At 40.1% G+C, this 20,153-nt stretch overlaps 1 protein-coding gene across 1 annotated transcript in view; it reads right to left on the reverse strand.

Annotated features, from left to right (window-relative positions):
- Positions 1–20,153, reverse strand: part of SLC6A2 (solute carrier family 6 member 2) — a 108,002-nt gene that overhangs the window by 15,462 nt on the left and 72,387 nt on the right. The window contains exons 10-11 of the mRNA XM_073307584.1: positions 15,764–15,863; positions 3,236–3,336 (exon numbers count right to left, since the gene is read on the reverse strand). Of these exons, the coding sequence (XP_073163685.1) occupies positions 3,236–3,336; positions 15,764–15,863 (201 nt within the window). The remainder of the gene's footprint in view (positions 1–3,235; positions 3,337–15,763; positions 15,864–20,153) is intronic.

The following is a 20,153-nucleotide window of genomic DNA, read 5'->3' on the forward strand; positions in this document are numbered from 1 at the left end:
AGATTTCTTTGTGGGGAGGAAAAAGTTGTTCTTTTGGTTATTTTTTAAACCAATATGTTTGACATCTGCTGGGCATCAGTGAAGTCATAATGAGACATATTTATCCTTGAAGTGGAAGCACAGAACCACAGCCAGTGATGGGCAGAGGATCCAGAATACACAAAGTAGATTGGATTCAGTTTCCATCTATAATCATATAATTCCTTCCAGACAGTACATGCAGGATTTTCTTTAATATCCAGTAACTGAGTATAGTTAGCGTTAGCTTTTTTTTGTTTTGTTTTGGTAACATCTCTGACCTCTTTGGTAACATTAGTTTCAATCAGACTGATTAAGAGTAGCAATTTCACCTTTAAATGAAAGATATTGTGGTTAAAAAACAGGGAATGGGAGTCAGGAGATTTTGGTTCTCTTTCCGGTTTTATCACAGACATTCTCTGAGATCCAGGGGATGTGATATAAACACTCTCTGCCTCCTTGTCTCTATCCGGATAACAAAGATAATATGTACTTGTGTCAAGGGTATTGTGGGAGCCTTATATAGTTATGTGTAAAGAACATTGAGATCTTTGAATGGAAAGTGATGCATAATATGTACAAAGTATTATCTCAGCTAATGGTTTTATCAAAATTGGACAAAACTGGTGACATTTCTTCTATGAAGTTTCTCTCTCTGGTTTTCACTAGTCATTTTGTGTAGTTTTTAGGTCCTCAGAATTGAACTTCCCTGAAACTGCAAATGCCCAAAACATAATACAGATCGGTTTGCATTTAACACTTACAAATTTGAAGCTGTCATTTTACATATTCAAAATTTTGTACAAAAGTACTAGGACAACTACCATCTTGGGCTTACAGAGAGGAGACAGGAAGGGGAAAAAGCCCCCATGGATACTCTTACCCTCATATCAAACATGCTTCCAGAGGCACAACTGGTCAAAAGGAGGAGGAAATGTACCATGGTGTGATGAAAGCAGACCAAGTGCAACACATGCCAAGGCCCCAGACCTTACTGAACACTAACAAATGCATAGTTGGAAACCAGCCTTGCTTACCTGTGTGTTAGCATCATCAGAATAGATATTAGATGTTAAGTTGATAAGAATGTGTTTAGTGTTTAGACTTTATATAATGCTTGTAGGACGCTGCATTACTGATCTCACTTATAACCTCTATAGCCCGTGGTATAAAGTTATATTGAGTGTTTGCATTGTAAACCTCTGTAATTGTGTAACTCACCGAACAGGAAAAGAAGCTTTAATTAAGGGAAAGTGCTCATCCTGAATACAATCAGATGGCCCACTGAAGGCAAATGAGGCATTGTGTAGCATCAAAGGACAGAGGCTGTGTTGACTGCATTCCTAACTCCCTCCAGGAAGGAGAGACCTACGCATGAACTCAACCCACCAGTTTTGGACTCTGGAGTAGAGGGGATAAAAACCCCCTGACAAGGGGAAACTGAGGCTATGTCTACACCACATCATTGGCAGCAGCACAGCTGCATCAATGCAGCTGCGCAGGTCTAGCACTTCCGGTGAAGACGCTCTAGGCCGATCGGTGAAGAGCTTTCCCACGGCTTAGTAACTCCTGCCTCCATGAGAGGTGGTAGCTCTCCTGCTGACATAGTGCTGTCTATGCCGGCGCTTAGGTTGGTATAACTTATGTCGCTCAGGGGTGTGGATTATTCACACCCCTGAGTGACAAAGTATACCACAGTAATTTGTAGTTTACACACAGCCTGAATCTCTTTTATGCTGTCTGGATTCTGAGGGACAAGGATTCTTAAATATAAGTATTGAGATCCCCATGCTTGGTGTGGGGTAGCCTTGAAAGACACTGGTCAAAAGTGATTTGGCAGGTTACTACAGCTTGGTCACTTTTTGAATCACAAACTGAAACTCATTTATGTATACATGCTTGCTTGCATTAACCTGTAAATAAGTGGGAACAGGTAGGAGCCCATATCCTGTTGCAGTAGAATTTCTGACTCTAGAGGACCAAGGAGTTGAGGACTTGAACAACCAGGAACTTTAGTTGTACTGTACAAGAGGATGATCTGCCTGCAATACAGCCATGGGCTGATATTCTGTGTCAGATAATGCAGGTAGCTGGGTAGTCTATGCCTTTACTTCATCTCCAGTGGAGTTCTCTTCAGAAGGACAGGTCCTGACACTTTAGATTTCTCTTCCTTCCCTCCCCCTTCCATTCATGTTCCCAAGAAGGAAGTCAGTCCAAAAGGGGTGTGCTTTTAAAATGGAATTCATGGCAACTGAAATGAGGGAAGTGAATTTGAAGCTGGGGGCATAATGACTGTTTTTGGTAAGACAGAACATAAACTTGACCTATAACCCAACAAGACACCAAGGATTCATCAGCCTTATAGTCTGTACAGTGATCAGAGGAGAATAAAATGAGAAATATGTAAACCTCAGCATTAATATAAACACTTACCACCACACACACACACACAGTTCTCCAAGCCAACTTCAATAGAGCCAATAGATCTACACACAGATCTGATGATGGAGATACCTCAAAAGATTAAAATGTTTAGTTGAACCTCTTGAGGACCCTTCCAGGCCAAATGGCCTTTAAATCCCATACAGTTAACCTCTACCTCCTACCTGGTGTTCACTTTCTGCAAAAAAGAATTTGAGGACTGTACTGCTCCTTCCTTCAACACACACACACACACGCACACTGTCTTCGGATAGGGAGAGCATTCCCACCATCAGAGGGTTTGGTGGGTTACCAAGCAGAGCCACTATCTCCAGTTTGGGGAACTGCATTAGGTGGTCTTGACCACTACCCATTGTTTTCCCTGTCTGACAAATTTCACCCAAAATGTAGCCTCTCCAAATGTGAAAACGAGTCAAAATGGCTTCTGCTATCCTGGCTGACAACATTGGGGATAACAGCGAGTAACAGAGCCAGCCTTAGGGTCCAGTAATCAGGGCAGTTGCTCTGGACACCTGGTTCTGAGGGTGCCAAATTAACATCCAGGATGTGTGTCTGCATCCAAATTGGGTGGGCAGAGTATTTGTTTTGTTCTCCTCAGCTGTTTGGAGAGCACTGGAAATCAAAACTGCCCTGGGCAACAAAACATGTAGCATAGGCCCTGATGAGTAATGTTATGAATTTGCTTAATATCTTGCTTTTAGTATGAATAAGCTGGTAGGAAGCATCCTCATAGTGTTCTTTCCAGGACAAAATAAATAAATAAATCACCCCTTACCAATAAAAAAGCAGGGCTAACAAATTTCCAACACAGTCGCCAGTAGAGGCCCGGTTTGAAGCCCATCATTTGTTGGATGTCTTCACTGAATCTGTCCACACCTGCAAGTTAAGCACAAACAGAAGATACACAGACTTCAAGTTGGCAAAAATGATTAGACGGTGGCAAAAAACCAAACAAATTTGTTATTTGTAGTCTCAGAAAAATATACATGAGTTACTTCCAAACCAGAAATTGCGTAAGGATGAAGGACCCCATTTTAGCTAACAGGAATTTTGCAATGGAGTTCAAAGGGACCAGGGTTTCTCCCTAATTGCCCATTCACATGATATTCTAACTGTAAATCACATGACTGCTGAGAAAGACATGTTGAGCTTCATTTTCAGTTAAGCCACAATGCATTTCAAACATTAAAGTGGCAAAATGAATACAGATGCTTTTTTATTATGCCTATAGGCTATTGTACTTGTAGTCAAATTACACAACTCACTCATAGTCATGTAAAAAAACCCACAAAGAAGGCACTGATTGTAAAGTAAATCCACATATTTGTAAGTCTTCAGAGGAGCTACCAGTTTTTCAGCGCAGTGTGAAGAAATACACATTCCCTTTGTAATGCATGCCATTTCATCTTTCGGTAACCTTCTCTAGAATCTGCCTAGTTGCTTATCTTTCAGTTTAGAATAAGAATATGAGCCACCATACTGGGTCACACCGTGGTCCATCTTGCCCAATATCCTGTCTCCATGCTAGAGCTTCAGGGGGATTGTACAGACCATGGCAATTATGGAGTGATCCACTCCTGTCTTCCACTTCCAGCTTCTGATAGAGGTTTAGGGTAGAGACCTACACGGGACAAGTGTAGAGACCTGCAGTTCCACAGGACCCACTGCCATAATAGCAAGTGTGAGTGGGAGCAGGATTAAGGAATAGCCCCATGCAGGGCTCTAGTTTAGGGTTTCCCCAAGCCTGGTGGTGGTTCCTTCATAACTCGGCTAATAGCCATTGCTGGACCTATCACCTATGAATTTATCCAGTTCTTTTTTTAAACCAGTTATACTTTTGGCCATCACAACATTCCATGGCAATGAGTTCCACAGCTTAGTTGTGCATTATATGAAAAAATACTTCCTCTTGTTTGTATGAAACCTGCTGCCTATTAATTTTATCAGGTGACCCCTGGTTGTTGTAGTGTGAGAAAGGGTAAATAACACTTCTCTGTTCACACCATTCATGATTTTAGACCTCTATCATATCCCTCCTTGGTCATCTCTTTTCTAAGCTACCCAGCCCTAAACTCATAGATAGACTCATAGATACTAAGGTCAGAAGGGACCATTATGATCATCTAGTCTGACCTCCTGCACAACTCAGGCCACAGAATCTCACCCACCCACTCCTGCAATAAACCTTTCACCTATGCCTGAGCTATTGAAGTCCTCAAATCATGGTTTAAAGACTTCAAGGTGCAGAGAATCCTCCAGCAAGTGACCCGTGTCCCATGCTACAGAGGAAGGTGAAAAACCGAAGCCTTTCCATACCCTTGATAATCTTTGTTGCCCTTCTCTGAACCTTCTCCAGTTCCACTGTACATTTTTTGAGATGGGGCAACCAGAACTGTCCATAATATTCAAAGTGGGGACATATCATAGAGTTATATAGTGGCATTATGATATTTTCTGACTTATTTTCTATCTATTTCCTACTAGCCCTAATATGCCGTTAGCCTTTTTGACTGCTGCTGCGCATTAAGCTGACATTTTCCTATAATTATCCACGGTGATCCCAAGATCTCTTTCCTGGGTGATAACAGCTAATTTAGAGCCCATCCTTGCATATGTATAGTTGGGATTATTTTCTCCACTGTGCATTATTTTGCACATATCAATGTTGAATTTCATCTTCCCTTTTGTTGCCCAGTCACCCAGTTTTGTGAGATCCTTGTGTAACGCTTCGCTGTCTGCTTTGAACTTAAATAGCTTGAATAATTTTGTAGCATCTGCAAACTTCACTGTTCACCCCCTTTTCCAGGTTATTAATGAGTATAATGACATAACAAGAAGGCTACAATGCCCTGGTTTAGATTTCCCAAAGCATTGCAGGAAACTACTCAATAATACCAAAACTATTATCTCGGTACACGTTGTCAATATCTCCTAATTTAACACTGCTGACAGAGAAGATACCTTAGAAAATAAATGACATGTTCACATGTGTAAAAAAGTAAAAAGCAGCAATTATAGGAAAAGTTTGGGAGTTTTGATTGTTGAAATCATTGGGCAGCCAGGGACAGAGGGTTTGCTTGATGAGACTGCAACATCAGACTCTAAATAATTGTAATCAAACTTGCTGTGTTAAATGAATGACATAGAACATGTGTTTATAAACACGGCAGACTCACCTGGATCACTTGATCAGCATTTATAAATTCGTATTAGCAGTTGCAAATACATGAGCCTATTACTTTCGTCATGAGCCAAACCTTATATAACCAAACACTACTTAAAAACTGTAGCTGAAAGTTAGCTACATCCAATGGTTGTTACTGTGCTCTGTGGAAAGAGGCATCCATGAAAATGAGAAGCAGAACAGACTTCTATGCAATTGACATTGGCTAGAGAAGAGTAGCAGACAGTCTCTCTCAAATTAACCAAACTATCATTTAAGCACTTAGGTGTTCCTCTAAACCATCTAGATAGCTAAGGTTCTCAATACCTTATTTGTTTCTTCTTCTTCTTTGTGTGTGTGTGTGGTACGTGTGAGAGGTGTCATGTATACAGCACTAAAAGCTAGAACCCTCTGGGTGACCAGACACAGTATACACAGTGGCAGTACAAGTTTCTTCCTACTGTCCTATCAGTGAACTGGAGGAAGCTCCTGGGCCTGTCCACTTAAGGTCTTTCTAAGGCACCCATCAAAAAGTGTTATTTGGGCTAGGACTTCAAGATCAGAATATAGTTCAGCTTCCATTGTGACTCAGTCTTTGGAATCTCTGTTGAAATAGCATCATGGTTGCCAATTAGTGCCAGCATGAAACTGGTGTGAGAGGAGAATCAGGCCCTTAAAGGAGAATCAGGCCCATATCTCATCAGGAACATAAAGCCAAGGATGAAATATGATTATTTTCATGTATTTCCTTTTAGATGATACACCTAAATTCTCATGTATATATATTTAATATATAGACATAAGCAGCAGTGGAAGACATAAAAATAAAAACTTCTGGAGCCACCCAACCTACCTGGGCAAGCACCCATCCTTTACCTCACTGACACCATCCTCTACTTGTCCCTTTCTCAGAAGCCTGAGAAAATAAACATTTTTGTAGCATTTTCTTTAAATTCAGGGTGTCAGGCTCCATGGGACCAAAGATGGACATTTGTTCCAGAGATGAGAACCTCTCGTAGGAAACATCCTATCTCCAGCCACAGCTCATTTAACTCAAGGTCTGTTAGCGTGAGTACCTCCGCACATATCATATTCTGTGGCAATGCATGAGGAAAAGGATATGGTTTTTTTCAGATAGGCAGGCCTTAAACCCTATAGAGCTCCATAGGGCTTCTAAACCATATTTCACCCCTGAACAAGTTGGGAGCCAATGGGTAGGCATGAGGTCCTTCCTGTGAAAGTCTCCAGTAGGCTACCGTAGTCTGCAGTAGCTGAAGGTTCTGAGAGTCTACAGGGGTAGTCCCATGTAAAATGTATTGCAACTAGTCTCAAACTGATAAAGACATGTCTAATTGTAGAAAGCTCAGTATACGGAAGAAAAAATTATAAAAATCATGCTAACTCATATTCATTGGATCTTTCTTGAACTTCATTCCTGACTGAAAATACTTACATTCCACCCATAGTATTTTATTAGAACAGAAATTTATGTATTAACTGGCAGTTTTAATTTGTGATGCAAAATAATTGTAAAATGTCCACCTTCCATAAGGTTAGAATGCAAATTTCTCCCCCCGCCCCCCCAACCTCCAGCTTTGTATCTGTTGCTGAAATCCTTGAATTGAATTTCTCCTGGTAGCCTTTCCCAATAGGACATATCACTTTGCAAAAGTTTAATCTGTGCCAAGACTATTTTCCCACATCAGTTTATAATTACATGACCACTACTGCTGTGATAGCTTGGAAAAAATTTCCTGGTCAGAACCACCATAAAATAAACACATAAATAAAAAAAGATTCCTTGCTTGTAAGCCTAGAGACAACACAAATAAAGTAATTAGAGAAATCTTCAAGAGAAAAAATGGCTCTTGGCTTCAGTGCTCAATACTTCTCTTTGACCGGTGTCACACGCTCATGTAGATGTACTGAACTTCCAAGTATTAATACACTGGAGAAGGATGTTGCAGCTTGCAGGTTTGTTTTTCATCCCAAAACTAATGGGCAAAGAGCCACAAGTTTGAAGGCTTTTTCTCATAGGAACTTGTTTACGAGAGTTGAAAGGTGTCACCACAGTACTAATGCCTATTCTTAGGGAACAATTCAAATGGAACCAGTTGACTTGCATAACTTCGCTTCAGTAACCACATTTAACTAATTCTTTCCCCCCAGCATAGCATTTTGTAACTAAAGTCTTTTCGATCATGGGATATATGACTTGCAACTCTGCAAATAAAGGCACTTTGTTCCCACATCCCCCTCTTTGCAGTTTCAATATAGCAGTACAGCTCTGCTCCATCACTGTCAATATGAAGAACATACCAAATCCTTGATATTCTTAACCTACAATTCTTCACCTATAGAAGGATTTTTTTCCTATGATCTGTTTCTGTGTAGCTACAGGATTCAGCCCACCTGCTTGCACTGTTTCTCATATTTTATTAAACTTGTTTAACTCTGATATGCTGGCTTTAAAATTTTGTAGGAGCTGATTCTCATTTACATCAGTGTCTCTTTACATGGTCAGAACAGCAACTGAGAATCAGGCTTATAGTCCATCAGACAATACTGCTGTTTAGTGCTTTAGAAATGTGCAATTTAAAGGCCTCAATTCAGCAACATACTTGAGCATCTGCTTAACTTTAAGCTCAGGAGTAATCCATTCCTTTTCAGCAAAACACTCTAGCCACTTTACTGTAGTTACAATGCATACTTCTTTATTCTTTTATTTCTATTCACACTCTGACAATCTCAAACTAACTCTGCAAACCTGTGCTGACTATCATCTCTGTAAAGTTTACTTTTATTTTTAACATTTTAAATGGTTATATATAAAATCTTCTCCCCCATTTTAATCATGTGACTTTAACATTTGACTTTCCTAATTCTGCCCAGTTCAGTTAGATAAAGTATTCTTCCCAACTTCCTATCCTAAATTCTTTGAATCTTGATTTGTACGGTTGATCAGTGGCTGCATGCCACCAAAGCAGCTGTCTGTTACTATGGGTGATTTATACACGCTCAACAACCTTTTGCAACCCTAAAAACAGAGCATGTAGGTTCTATAAATATAAATTAGTAACCTTTATTAAGTGCTTCTGAAATCTTTTAAAGTAAAAAGAGTCATATACTTTAAATGTAAGAGGTGATGATACATGCTTCAGTTAGTTGCCTTGTCCTTTAAGATCAAACCCTGCTCTCTCATCATTTGAGTCCTCTAAAAGTAGCTTTCAAATGACATGCTTCATTTTTGTTTTCAAATAATAGCTCTGAAAAGGGGCCTCCATAGCAGACGTGTATATATATCTATATATATTGCTCACTTTCTTCACATTTCTTGAAAGCCACTTTCCCAGTTTCATTTGTGCTTCTATAACGTGGCACATGGGGGAAAAAAAACCCCTACATATTGGTGGCTCTTGCAATCATGAGAAGGATTTGATATCATAAACCCAACATTTGATTGAATCACCAGTTGAGAGAATCTATATCACTTTTAATACATGACTGCCAGGGTGATCTCTGTTTCTCATTGGGAAAGTAGTTATGATGCGCTTAAGTTTTATGACCAAATACCCTAAATAAATACATTTGTGCTAAAGAGAATTTCACTGCAATCTCTGAAATACATAAACAGCAAAGCTGTTTTATCAATGTGTCCACACTAATGTTTTGTTTCAGAGTAGCAGCTGTGTTAGTCTGTATGCGCAAAAAGAAAAGGAGGACTTGTGGCACCTTAGAGACTAACAAATTTATTTGAGCATAAGCTTTCGTGAGCTACAGCTCACTTCAAATAAATTTGTTCATCTCTAAGGTGCCACAAGTCCTCCTTTTCTTTTTACTAATGTTTTGTTACTTCACTTATGACAGTTGGCATGGTTCTTGCATAAATAATTGTTCTGGACATAGCCATCAAATTTATAGGTGTAAAAGAACAGCTTAATAAAAATATGGCAAATAGATCCCAGTTGTAACTGAAAATTATCCTTTAACACAGCAATATTCTTTCATCTCAACTGCATAAAGACTACTGTATTTAGTCAGGGTGAAATTTCATACACTGCAGATGCCCCTGCACAATTGTCTGCTGTGTGATTTGCTTATGGCGTCATTATGGATTTAAGGAGTAAATCATCCCTGTGCTGAGGGCTAGCATGAGGCCCAGAGACCACTCAAATCCTACATAAACCACAGTGGAGCCCACTGGCCCTGGAGAGAAACTGTTTTCTCTTATCTGAAAGAAGTAGGTGTCCAAAAAGTAACATGATGATCAGTTCTCAGTATCTGGAATCCTAAAGTTTTATATATATATAAAGAAGTAACATCTCCCCAATGTATTCATGAATTCCAAATTTCTGTTCATTCCAACCACATTTGCACCATTTGTGTTTGCTTTTTCATGACTATTTCTGTGACTGTTTTTGTTCGCATGAATGTTTGTAGAGGTATTACATTCATGCTTGTACTGGTATCTATGCATGGGTGCCAGAGATGGGGAAGGAGAGTCACTGTCCCCCACCACTTTTTAAACAAGGGGGGCATGCCCTCCCCCCCACTTTTGAGAATCTGAACTCAGCAGGGGCCCAGCTGAGGTTCCCACCCTCCTAGTCTCTGACTGGAGCTGGGTGGTGTAATGGCAGATTCCATTCACTGCTGGCATGATGGAGGGGTGGCTGGGCCAAATTTGAGTGAGTGATAGTGTGACCTGGCACACAGAATTACAACGCCACTCAAGTTTGGCCCGTTTTGATTGCTTCTCCTCCCTCTTTTGCAATCTGTTCAGCGGCACTCCTGTATCGACGTGTGAATGGATGTGTGCATGAACAAAAGCATAATGTCGAAAGTCAGTTCCTGGCTAATATTTGTCTCCCCATCATCCAAATGGATCCACCCATTTAACTCAAACATTCCGAACAAACCCACCCATGGGTTGAGCCCAAGTATGGAAAGTTTCAGTCCAAATGGATTTTTTTTTTTAAGAAGATTCTGAGCAACTGAAAATGCGAGGCAGGAATGGAAATAGGAATTCATTTTTCACAAATGTTAAGCTTATTCCTTCATAGAAACATGCCATGACAGGGATTGTGACTTGTAAAGCCTATGTGGAACTTTTCCTGGCAGTGGTGCTAATTAACAGATTTTAATTTGGGGTGGGAGGGGTTTTTCTGAGAATGTGTATCAAGCAAAGCATACCTTATGTAAACACAAGGAAAACTGAATGCCAACTAAAGTATTGTTACTTGCTTAAACAAACCAATTCCCACTCCCCCGTAAAAAAATCTTTGGAACAAAAGCTTCACAGTTAATGGACATAAGTATTACGTGAACTAAATATTTCCACATTTTTGGTCTGTGCCAAAATGTCAAGTTTGCCTTCGGGCTAAGCTAATGTTCCTGCTGGGTCGCTAAGGGAACTGGGGTCTATCAGAAAACAAAAGGTGGTCAAGACCATGCCAGATTAAATCAGTCAACGATTTAAATAGCACCTGGGGCTGCAATAAATTGTTCTTTATAGAGCAGCAGCTTTTATTGTGTCAGTAAAAACATTTATCAGCTGCTTGAGACAAACTAATAGCTATTTTCCCAATTATAGGGGGGGGGGGGGGCAGGGAAAGAGATGATGAGCAAAGAGAGAAGTTCTACCAAGTAAGTGAATTCTGACTGAGCTCAGATCATAGAATCATAGAGTATCCGGGTTGGAAGGGACCTCAGGAGATGATTTACTTTGTGGACTTCATCCAAGCCTAGCTATTGTGAAGCACAATAAATCCCATTTTAATAATGGAAGATAACTCTTCATCACTAAAGAAACAATGCTATTTTTATGCCTCAGCTGCCAAACTAGAGTAGGAGCATCCCTCTCTTTGACACATTTACCTCTCTTAAAAAGCAGTTTCCTCTAAAATCTAGTGCCTTTAATTGTTTTATAAGAAAGCAGCATTAAAACCTGTGAGATTTACACTACCTCTGATGGACAGAATTACCATTGCAAAGATTGTGTGTTTGACGTTCTTTGCTTTCCTTAGATGCAGCAATTGTGGACGTCACCCCTTCAGATCACTTGCTTGCCAAAAATTTCCATTTGGGAGTTTAACTAGAAAAATAAAGTGATGTGTGCAGGTGGGATGAGATGACGGCCGAGGGAGGCAAATGGGAGTAGAGCAAGGGTACCTGAGAACTTTATAAAGCACACAATGACAGTTATAAAGCACTATCTCTAAAAAGAAAATAAGATGACTGTCAGGAAAAGAAGAATAATTTCACCAGTAATCAGGACAGCTAGCTCAGTATATACTTGGATGAGTCACAAAGTCTCTAGGGGAAAATATATGCTTGAATGCTGGCCGGCTATGTCCTTGAACTCTGATTATGGTGAGGAGAGAAGAGGTGGCTGGATAGAAAAGAAAGAGTGAGAGGTTGATTAATGTTTTTGACTTTTTAATGGCAACTATCTTAAGGTACGATAGATGAATTGATGCTGTCAAAACAGGACTATTTGCCATGAGTAAGAACTATTTACCCAAGTACAACTTTATATTACGGGACCCTTAGGACATTCAATATATTCCTAAAGTGTGTGGTGGAGCAAAGAGATAGGCTTACTATTAATATTGCATTGCTCAGATGATTATCGTTTGAGTGGTCTACTGAATTGCCAAAATATTTAGAATGCCTTTGACAGAACTGGGGGGGGGAAGTCTTCCTGGATGGTGTCCTCAATAACTGGGACACAACTGGCTTGAAAGCAGAACAGAAATTAAAAATAAGCAAAGTAACCCCAAAGTCACCAAAGGAGGAGCCTGGATGGTGCATTGTATTTTGAAAGAGGAAAAGTGGAATTGTTGCATGTACCTTGTATCTGAACTCAATACAGAGCTGCTTTTGCTTACAGAATAGTAATTTGGAAGCATGTTTTCAACATTTATGCTGTCTGAAAAGTCAGCCAGAAACATGACAGATGGGGTTACAAAAAACATGGCAAATTTAGTTGTATTCAGAGTTGGGGCATTAGTTATTTGCAGGAGAATTTTGAAAAACCCACACCACCACCACCACACCAGGTGATTTGGGAATAGGTGATTGGGAATAAAAATAGGCCATTACACTGTATTATGATTTACACTGCCTGATGTATATTTGTGAAAATGTACATTAGCAGATCATTTAAGGAAAAAAATATGCCAGAGGTTTATAATATAATATAGTTTCCCACACTCATTTCAAGTTACATTATGGAATCCCCAGGGAGAATCCAGAATTTCTTTGAACATTTGGCTATTCAGAGAAGGAGGTTATTATAATTTCATCAGCTTTGACAGGGACAAGTTCAAGAAATGCTATAGTCCCTCCCAAGAGAAGTAGAGTATCATTTCCATTACATATGTAGAGTACAATATGGCTAATACAGACCAAATTCTGCCCAAAGTGTTCAGCATGATTCAGTGACCAATGGAGCTTTAAAGTGCCCTCCATTTCTCAGCTGGTGTTCTTCCTTGCATTGGACAAACATTGAGTTTCAGTTTTGTTTTTTTTTAAAAAAGAAACAAATATCTGGAGCCTTAAAATTCCACCTGTTCTGTAAGAAGTTAACAGCCCCCAACATTTAGTCCTTTGGGTTGAAAGGACATGAGAAGCTTCAGGGACAATGGCTAGTGAGAGTTAAAAAACCCATTGAGCATCACATGCTGAACAGAAGAAATATAGGCCTGATTCTTCCAGCTTCACTCACATTTATTATCTTACTATCCCATTGCTATCCAATAATTGGCAGAACTGAGCCCTGGGTACATAGTATCCTATTAATCCAAGTAACAAACAGTTTCACTTCCATTCTTCAGGAATAAAAAAAGTCTCCTCTGTCATTGCTGAATTGTACAGGATCATTATGTTGCATATATAAACACAATCATGTTAATATACAGTAATAAGTGCCATTTATTGTTGATACACAGTGGAGCTATCTAGCTGCCTCACAAACAAGAGGCAATCAAAACTCTTAATTTTAGCAATAGAAAAGCCTGCCAACAATATAAAAAGGAGTTCAGACCCTTTTTAAGACAGATAATTCCTTGTGTCTTCTCAAATCAGAACGAAACACAGTCTAAAGGTCTAAGGCAAAAATACTGACACTCTGCACCTGAAACCAAAAGGTGGCAAGCACCACCTGAGGAGTTTAAGCTGGAAGAAGCTTTTATCCATCTGAAACCCAGTCCGCTATAGGCAGGAATACATTTTCCAAAGCAAAATATATAAGAAAAAAAAATCAGTTTACGTAATGTAAATTCTCTACATAAGCATGATTTGATACAACTGATCACAGGTATACAGCAAAGCAGTGAACGAGGTGGAAGGGTTGTACATTTAGAAATAGTAGATGCTACAATTCAATTAGCAGTCAGGGTTATCTTAGATTTCAAGTGGCTTTCCAACAGTTTCATCGCTAACACTCCTGTTTCTTGGCAGACATACACGACACAGGACATTTTCTACAAGATTACACCAGTTTTAAAATTCCTGTCATTTAAGTACTGAGTCTATCCCGATTTAGTGTCCCATTATATTAATAAACTAAATACACTTGCTGTTCCTCTCGCTAAGGTCACCTAAATGCATTTATATTGGTTTGGAGGAAAATGAGCAGTGGCTGGCTGCCAACGTTGGGTTATTTTTGCACTGGGAAAGCAAAAATAAATTTCACTGTTTCTTCTTCCTTATGTAACTGTCCTGTATTTTTAATGCTCCATTCTGTGTTTATAGTACTTGAGGGAACAGAAAATACAAATGTCCAAATTCTGCTTTTCAGATATTGTTTGTGCAACTGCCAAGGAGATAAATGGAAGCCATGTGCATGCATTTGAGAGCAGAATTGGACCCATACTTTGTGTAAGCATTATTCTCCTTTAGGGTTCACTGGCATACCATTGCATTGGGGTTGGTGCAAAGCCACTCCGGCATGAAGGGAGTTCCAGTGGCCGTCAGAATATCTCCTGAAGCCTGGCCTGCAAGGGAGTTTGCTGTGCACCCCCGGGATAATAGGAACAGAGTTGTCCCTAAACTCTCACTGTGCCTTGCCCTTATGGAAGTCTCCTTATACCCCTCCAAACCCCCCAGTATGCATCCCTTTTGGGGGACATGCAATCAGGTGTTAGGTGCCCCGTTATCATTGACTTTTAATAGGAGTTGGGCACCTAACTTCCTTTTGCACCTTTGAAAAATCTCCTCAGAATTACCAAAGTGTGTCAATTGGGAAAGATTGCTGTTTGGATTTATGGAACGGTCTCACACAGACCTTAGTGTCTATGGAGAGCTCCCAAGCCTGGCTCATCATATCCTTGTTAATATACATAATTATGGTGACACCATCCTTTGGGCTGATGCATACAGAGGGAGATTTTTAAAGGCGCAAAGGACAGTTAGGTGCCTAACTGCCATTAGAAACTAAACTGCTACACAATACCTCATGTTAATATATATGTCCTATTTCTAGTGTTCACCAGTTCATTGATGGATATGCTCATACACTAGGCATCATACGTTGACAGATATAACAAAACAAAATTCAGTGCTACAGGAGTATTTCATCATCCACTATATTACTAAAGCAGACAAGAACTGCGCAGTAAGAAATGAATACAAGCCTATAGGGTCAAGCCACCATGTGTCCATTGTGTAGGTCATGGAGAGACCACAAAGATTCCACGGTCCCTGTGGGTAGCAGACAGGTTCTGTGGGAGGTAGGGACAGTGTCCATGGCTCCGCAACTAAGTTAATCCACTAGCCTGAAATTTTGCATGGTTTAGAGGCATGATTGCAATCCAAAGGGTGTATTAACAGCTGTAACACCTTGGGAAGAGTGGGAGGATTCTCCCTCTCCAGTGATCCTCTGCCCAAGACAGTTTATTTTGGCTTTGTGCAAGGCTCCAAAATTTGGCCCATAGAACATATATATTCGTGTCACTATTTGTAAATCAGATGAAGATCACTGCATTGAAACTACTGCTCTTCTGATTTCTCCTATACAATATACTTCCATTATTACTTACAGCTGTGGGCCACTGTATCATGGGGACAGCAAACATTTTACAAGACTTTTTGTCATCACAAAAAAAAGAAAAGAAAAGAAAAGAAAAGAAAAGCACTTACCATAAAACCAGGAAACTCCAATTGCCTCCATTAAAACAGCAAACAGGATTGAAGTTCCAGCTGCAAATGTATCCAGTAGTGTGAGGATGTAAATTCCTCCCTGTGGCATAAAAAAATCCAACAAGTATCATAGATTCATAGATTCCAAGGCCAGAAGGGACCACTGTGCTCATGTAGTCTGAGTTCCTACATAACATGGGCCAGAGAATGTCCCCAAAATTATTCCTGGAGCAGATCTTTTACAAAAACATCCAATCCTGATTTAAAAATGGTCAGTGAGGGAGAATGCACCATGAGCCTTGGTAAACTGTTCCAATGGTTAATTATTCTCAACATTAAAAACATATGCCTTATTTCCGGTCTGAATTTGTTTATCTTGAATTTCCAGCCATTGGATTATGGTATACCTTTCTCTGCTAGATTGAAGAACCCATTATTAAATATTTGTTCCCCATGTAGAGATGTATAGACTAATCAAGTCAGCCCTTAAGCTTCTCTTTGTTAAACTGAATAGATTAAGGTCATTGAGTCTATCACTAGAAGGCAGGTTTTCTAATCCTTTAATCATTCTTGTGGCTCTTCTCTGAACCCTCCCAATTTATCAACATCCTTCATGAATTCCCCTGTTGATGCATTGTAGGGCTCCATTAGCCCTTTTGGCCACAGCATCACACTGGCAGTTCATGTTCCCCCAAATATCCACCACGACCCTCAATTCTTTTTCAGAGTCACTGCTTCCGAAGATGGAGTTTCTCCATCCTGTAAGTATGGCCTACATTCTTTGTTTCTAGCTGTACACATTTAGATGTAGCTGTATTAAAACTGTATAAGTGACCTGCCCTTTTCATTATTCACCACGCCCCCAATTTTTATGTCATCTGCAAACTTTATCAAGGATGATTTTGTATTTTCTTCCAGGTAATTGAAAAAATGTTAACTAGTGTAGGGCCAAGAACACATCCCTGTGGGACCCCCATTTGAAACACACTCGACGATGAGTCCTCATTTATAAGGCCTATTATTATCTGGGACATCCCTATTAGCCTTTTAAATATTGGCACATTTTCTTTCTTCCAGTCTTCTGGAACTTTCCCCGTGATCCAAGACATTGAAAATCAACATTAACTGTCTAGTGAGTTCCTCAGCCAGCTCTTTTAAAACTCTTGGATGAATGTCATCTGGACTTGCTGATTTAAAAATGTTTAACTGTAATAGTTGCTGTTTAACATCCTCCTGAGATACTACTGGAATGGAAAGAGTGTTATCATCATCCGCTTCCCCCCCCAAAATACAGAATAGATATAGATATTGAACACTTCTGCCTTTCTGCATTATTACTGATAATTCTACCATTTCCATATAGTAATGGGCCAATACAATTGTCAGGATTGTTCTTCCTAGTATCCTTGTCGTTAACTCTGATGGTCATATATTTCTCTTTGTGTTCCTTTTCTTCCTTTATCAGTTTCTATAGTTCCTAGCTTCTGATTTATATTCATAATTATCAGCTTCCCCTTTCTTCCATTATTATATATTTTTATTTTTTATATTTACCATCACTTCCCCTCTAAACCATGTCAATTTTTTAAAGCAATACAGCCTTCCTTGATTATGAGATTGTGACTTTTTGGGCATCTAGTTAAGTGTTCTTAAACAATCCCCAATTATGATTCAGATTTTTCTGATTAAATTCTTCCTCCCAGTTGATCTGGCTCATAATTGTTTTCCGCTTTGTGAAACTGGCCCTCTTAAAGCACCAAATATATATATTACTGGTCTGCTTCATATTGTAAATATGATCAAGTCATGATCACTTGTTCCTAAGCTACAATTAAGTTTTAATTCTTTGATCAGTTCCTCTTTATCTGTCAAGATTCGATCTAATATAGAATTCCGCCATGTTGGATGCAACAGCTTTTCATTTAGCAAATGGTCGTCTATAATATTTAGAAATTCCAAGGATATTTTAATACTGGCAGCATGAGACCTCGAGAATGTGTCACTCAAATTGAAATACCCCACGGTCACGCAGTTTTTCCCCCCTACACATTATGGTTAGAGCGTAAGGAGCTGGTCATCCCGTTCCCTAGTGTGATTTGCTGGTGTGTAGCAAATGCCAACTAATACTCCATCTTGTGCTTTATACATTAGGACACTGATTCATAAGCATTCAAGATCATTTTCCTTGGAGTTATGAGTGACTCAGAAACTGATAATGCCATTTTTGACGTAGAGCGCCACTTCCCTTTTGCCCACTCAATCCTTCCTAAATAGGTTATAACCACTGCTTTTAATATTCCAGTCTTACACATCATCCCACCAGGTTTCAGTTATACCAACTAGATTGCTTATTTATGAGCATAAATTCAATTTAAATTCAATCTTGTTTGTTATCCTGGTTCTGAGCACTGGTGTATAGGCAATTAAAGAATTTTTTCTCTTCATATCCTCTGCTTCCTTCATTAACTTTGTTTTCAACATCTTGATTCTGTGCTAAATGAGCGCTCATATTTTCCCTGTTTTTACTCTCCCCTTTCGTTATTAGTTTAATGACCTCCTGTCTACTCTAGCCAGACTACCCCTGAGGAGATTGGACAGCCTCCACCAGTAGAAGGGGAACGAAACTATACTGCCCCCTCTCCCTGTAGAAGGTCAACCAATGTACCACAAAACCAAAATCTCCCACCCTCCACCACTTAGCTCACTAGTGGTTCACTTCCAGAATCTTCTGCCTTCTGTCTTCCTTGTTTGTGGGACAGGAAGGATCTCAGAGAAGATTGTTTCGAGTTTATTCTTCTTCAGGACACTTGCGAGTTCCCTGAAGTCATCTATTATCTGGGAGATGTCCAATGATGCCATGTCATTAGTGCCGAAGTGAATCGTCATGAATGGATCCTTGCCCATTGACTTCAGAAGCCTATCCAATCTTGAGTGAGGTCTTCTGTCTTGGCTCCAGGAAGACAGCACACTGTCCTGTTATCCATCTGTCCCTTGCAGAATGATCTTTTGGTTCTTTTGAGTACAAAATGTCCAACAAGGATCATCAGTCTTTCTTGGACAGTTGGAGAACTCTTTGTGGATATGCTTGATTTTCATACTGGTTGTCCTGTACATCTTTCCATTCCCTAGGACCAGCTGGATCTTGAGAGGAATCTTCTATAGTTTCCATACTGGAGGACCTGGTATTGATTGGAAACTTCTAACTGTGTGGAATTCCTCCTGGTCGTCATCTCTCTGGTGGCCTCAGCCTATTCATCCTCATCTGTCTCCAGCTGTGAGAATGCTGATATGATCTCTTGCCTCTGGTGGTTATGAACTGCCAGGCCTCCTCTCTGATTTCCTGTTTCCCTGACTTTTTGGTGGTCAGCTCCTTTCCTCCTTGAACCTGGGGGTACGGATGCTTCCCAGACCTGTCTAGGAACTCCTCTGCTTCTCAGTAGCATCTCTATTTACCCTTCCAGTTCAAGAATGTTTTCCTCCAGCACAGCCACCAACTTGCACTTCATGCACAGGGAATGCGCTTCTTGTTTCGGCAGGAAAGAAAACATGGCAAATCTGCTGTGGGTCACCACCACTGTTCCATCACTGGTCATCTTAAAATCAGACGTAGAGCTGAACCTGGAAGGAAAGCCTCTCACATGCCCTCTCTCAACTCTGTCCAAAACGCTCCTGTTAGCTGCCTCTGTTCGTGGCCTTTGAATTTGCCAAGCAAGTGATTTTTTATACCAGATCTCCCTGTTTAGCTCAGTTCAGCTTCGCCCCCACCACCAGGGCGTGATTAACTCCTCAGGTTTCAGAGTAACAGCCGTGTTAGTCTGTATTTGCAAAAAGAAAAGGAGTACTTGTGGCACCTTATGCATCTGATGAAGTGAGCTGTAGCTCACGAAAGCTTATGCTCAAATAAATTGGTTAGTCGCTAAGGTGCCACAAGTACTCCTTTTCTATTAACTCCTCAGAGACTTCAAATAGCAGGGCTCATCAGAGCTCTTAAAGAAACAGTTACAATTCTTTTACTTTCAAAGTTTATCCTCCAGGTACCAGAGGTCTGATACGTAGAAATATAATAGTCTCAGTATGTTTAACCAAGGAGTGGAAAGCTTGGGCATCCCTTGGTCTGCATGGGAAATGGTGGGTTTGAATGAACAACCCTTGTAAATGGGCTTAGCCTTCACCCACAAAATGGGACCTAAAAATGGATGGAATTCTTAGCTCCTCTGGAGTGGGAGTTGAGGTCTCTCAGTGCATTGCAGAACTTCTCAGCAACCTGCAGGATTGAGCCTAAACTACAGCTAGCATAGAGTTACTTCTCAAAGGCATTGGTGTGTTACAGTCATGGCTGCTACCACTCCACTTCTTCCCATAGCCAGGTTTGAGGTCCAGTGGATCTGCA

This window comes from Lepidochelys kempii, chromosome 12 (assembly GCF_965140265.1).
Source record: "Lepidochelys kempii isolate rLepKem1 chromosome 12, rLepKem1.hap2, whole genome shotgun sequence".
NCBI classification, from domain to species: Eukaryota; Metazoa; Chordata; order Testudines; family Cheloniidae; genus Lepidochelys; species Lepidochelys kempii.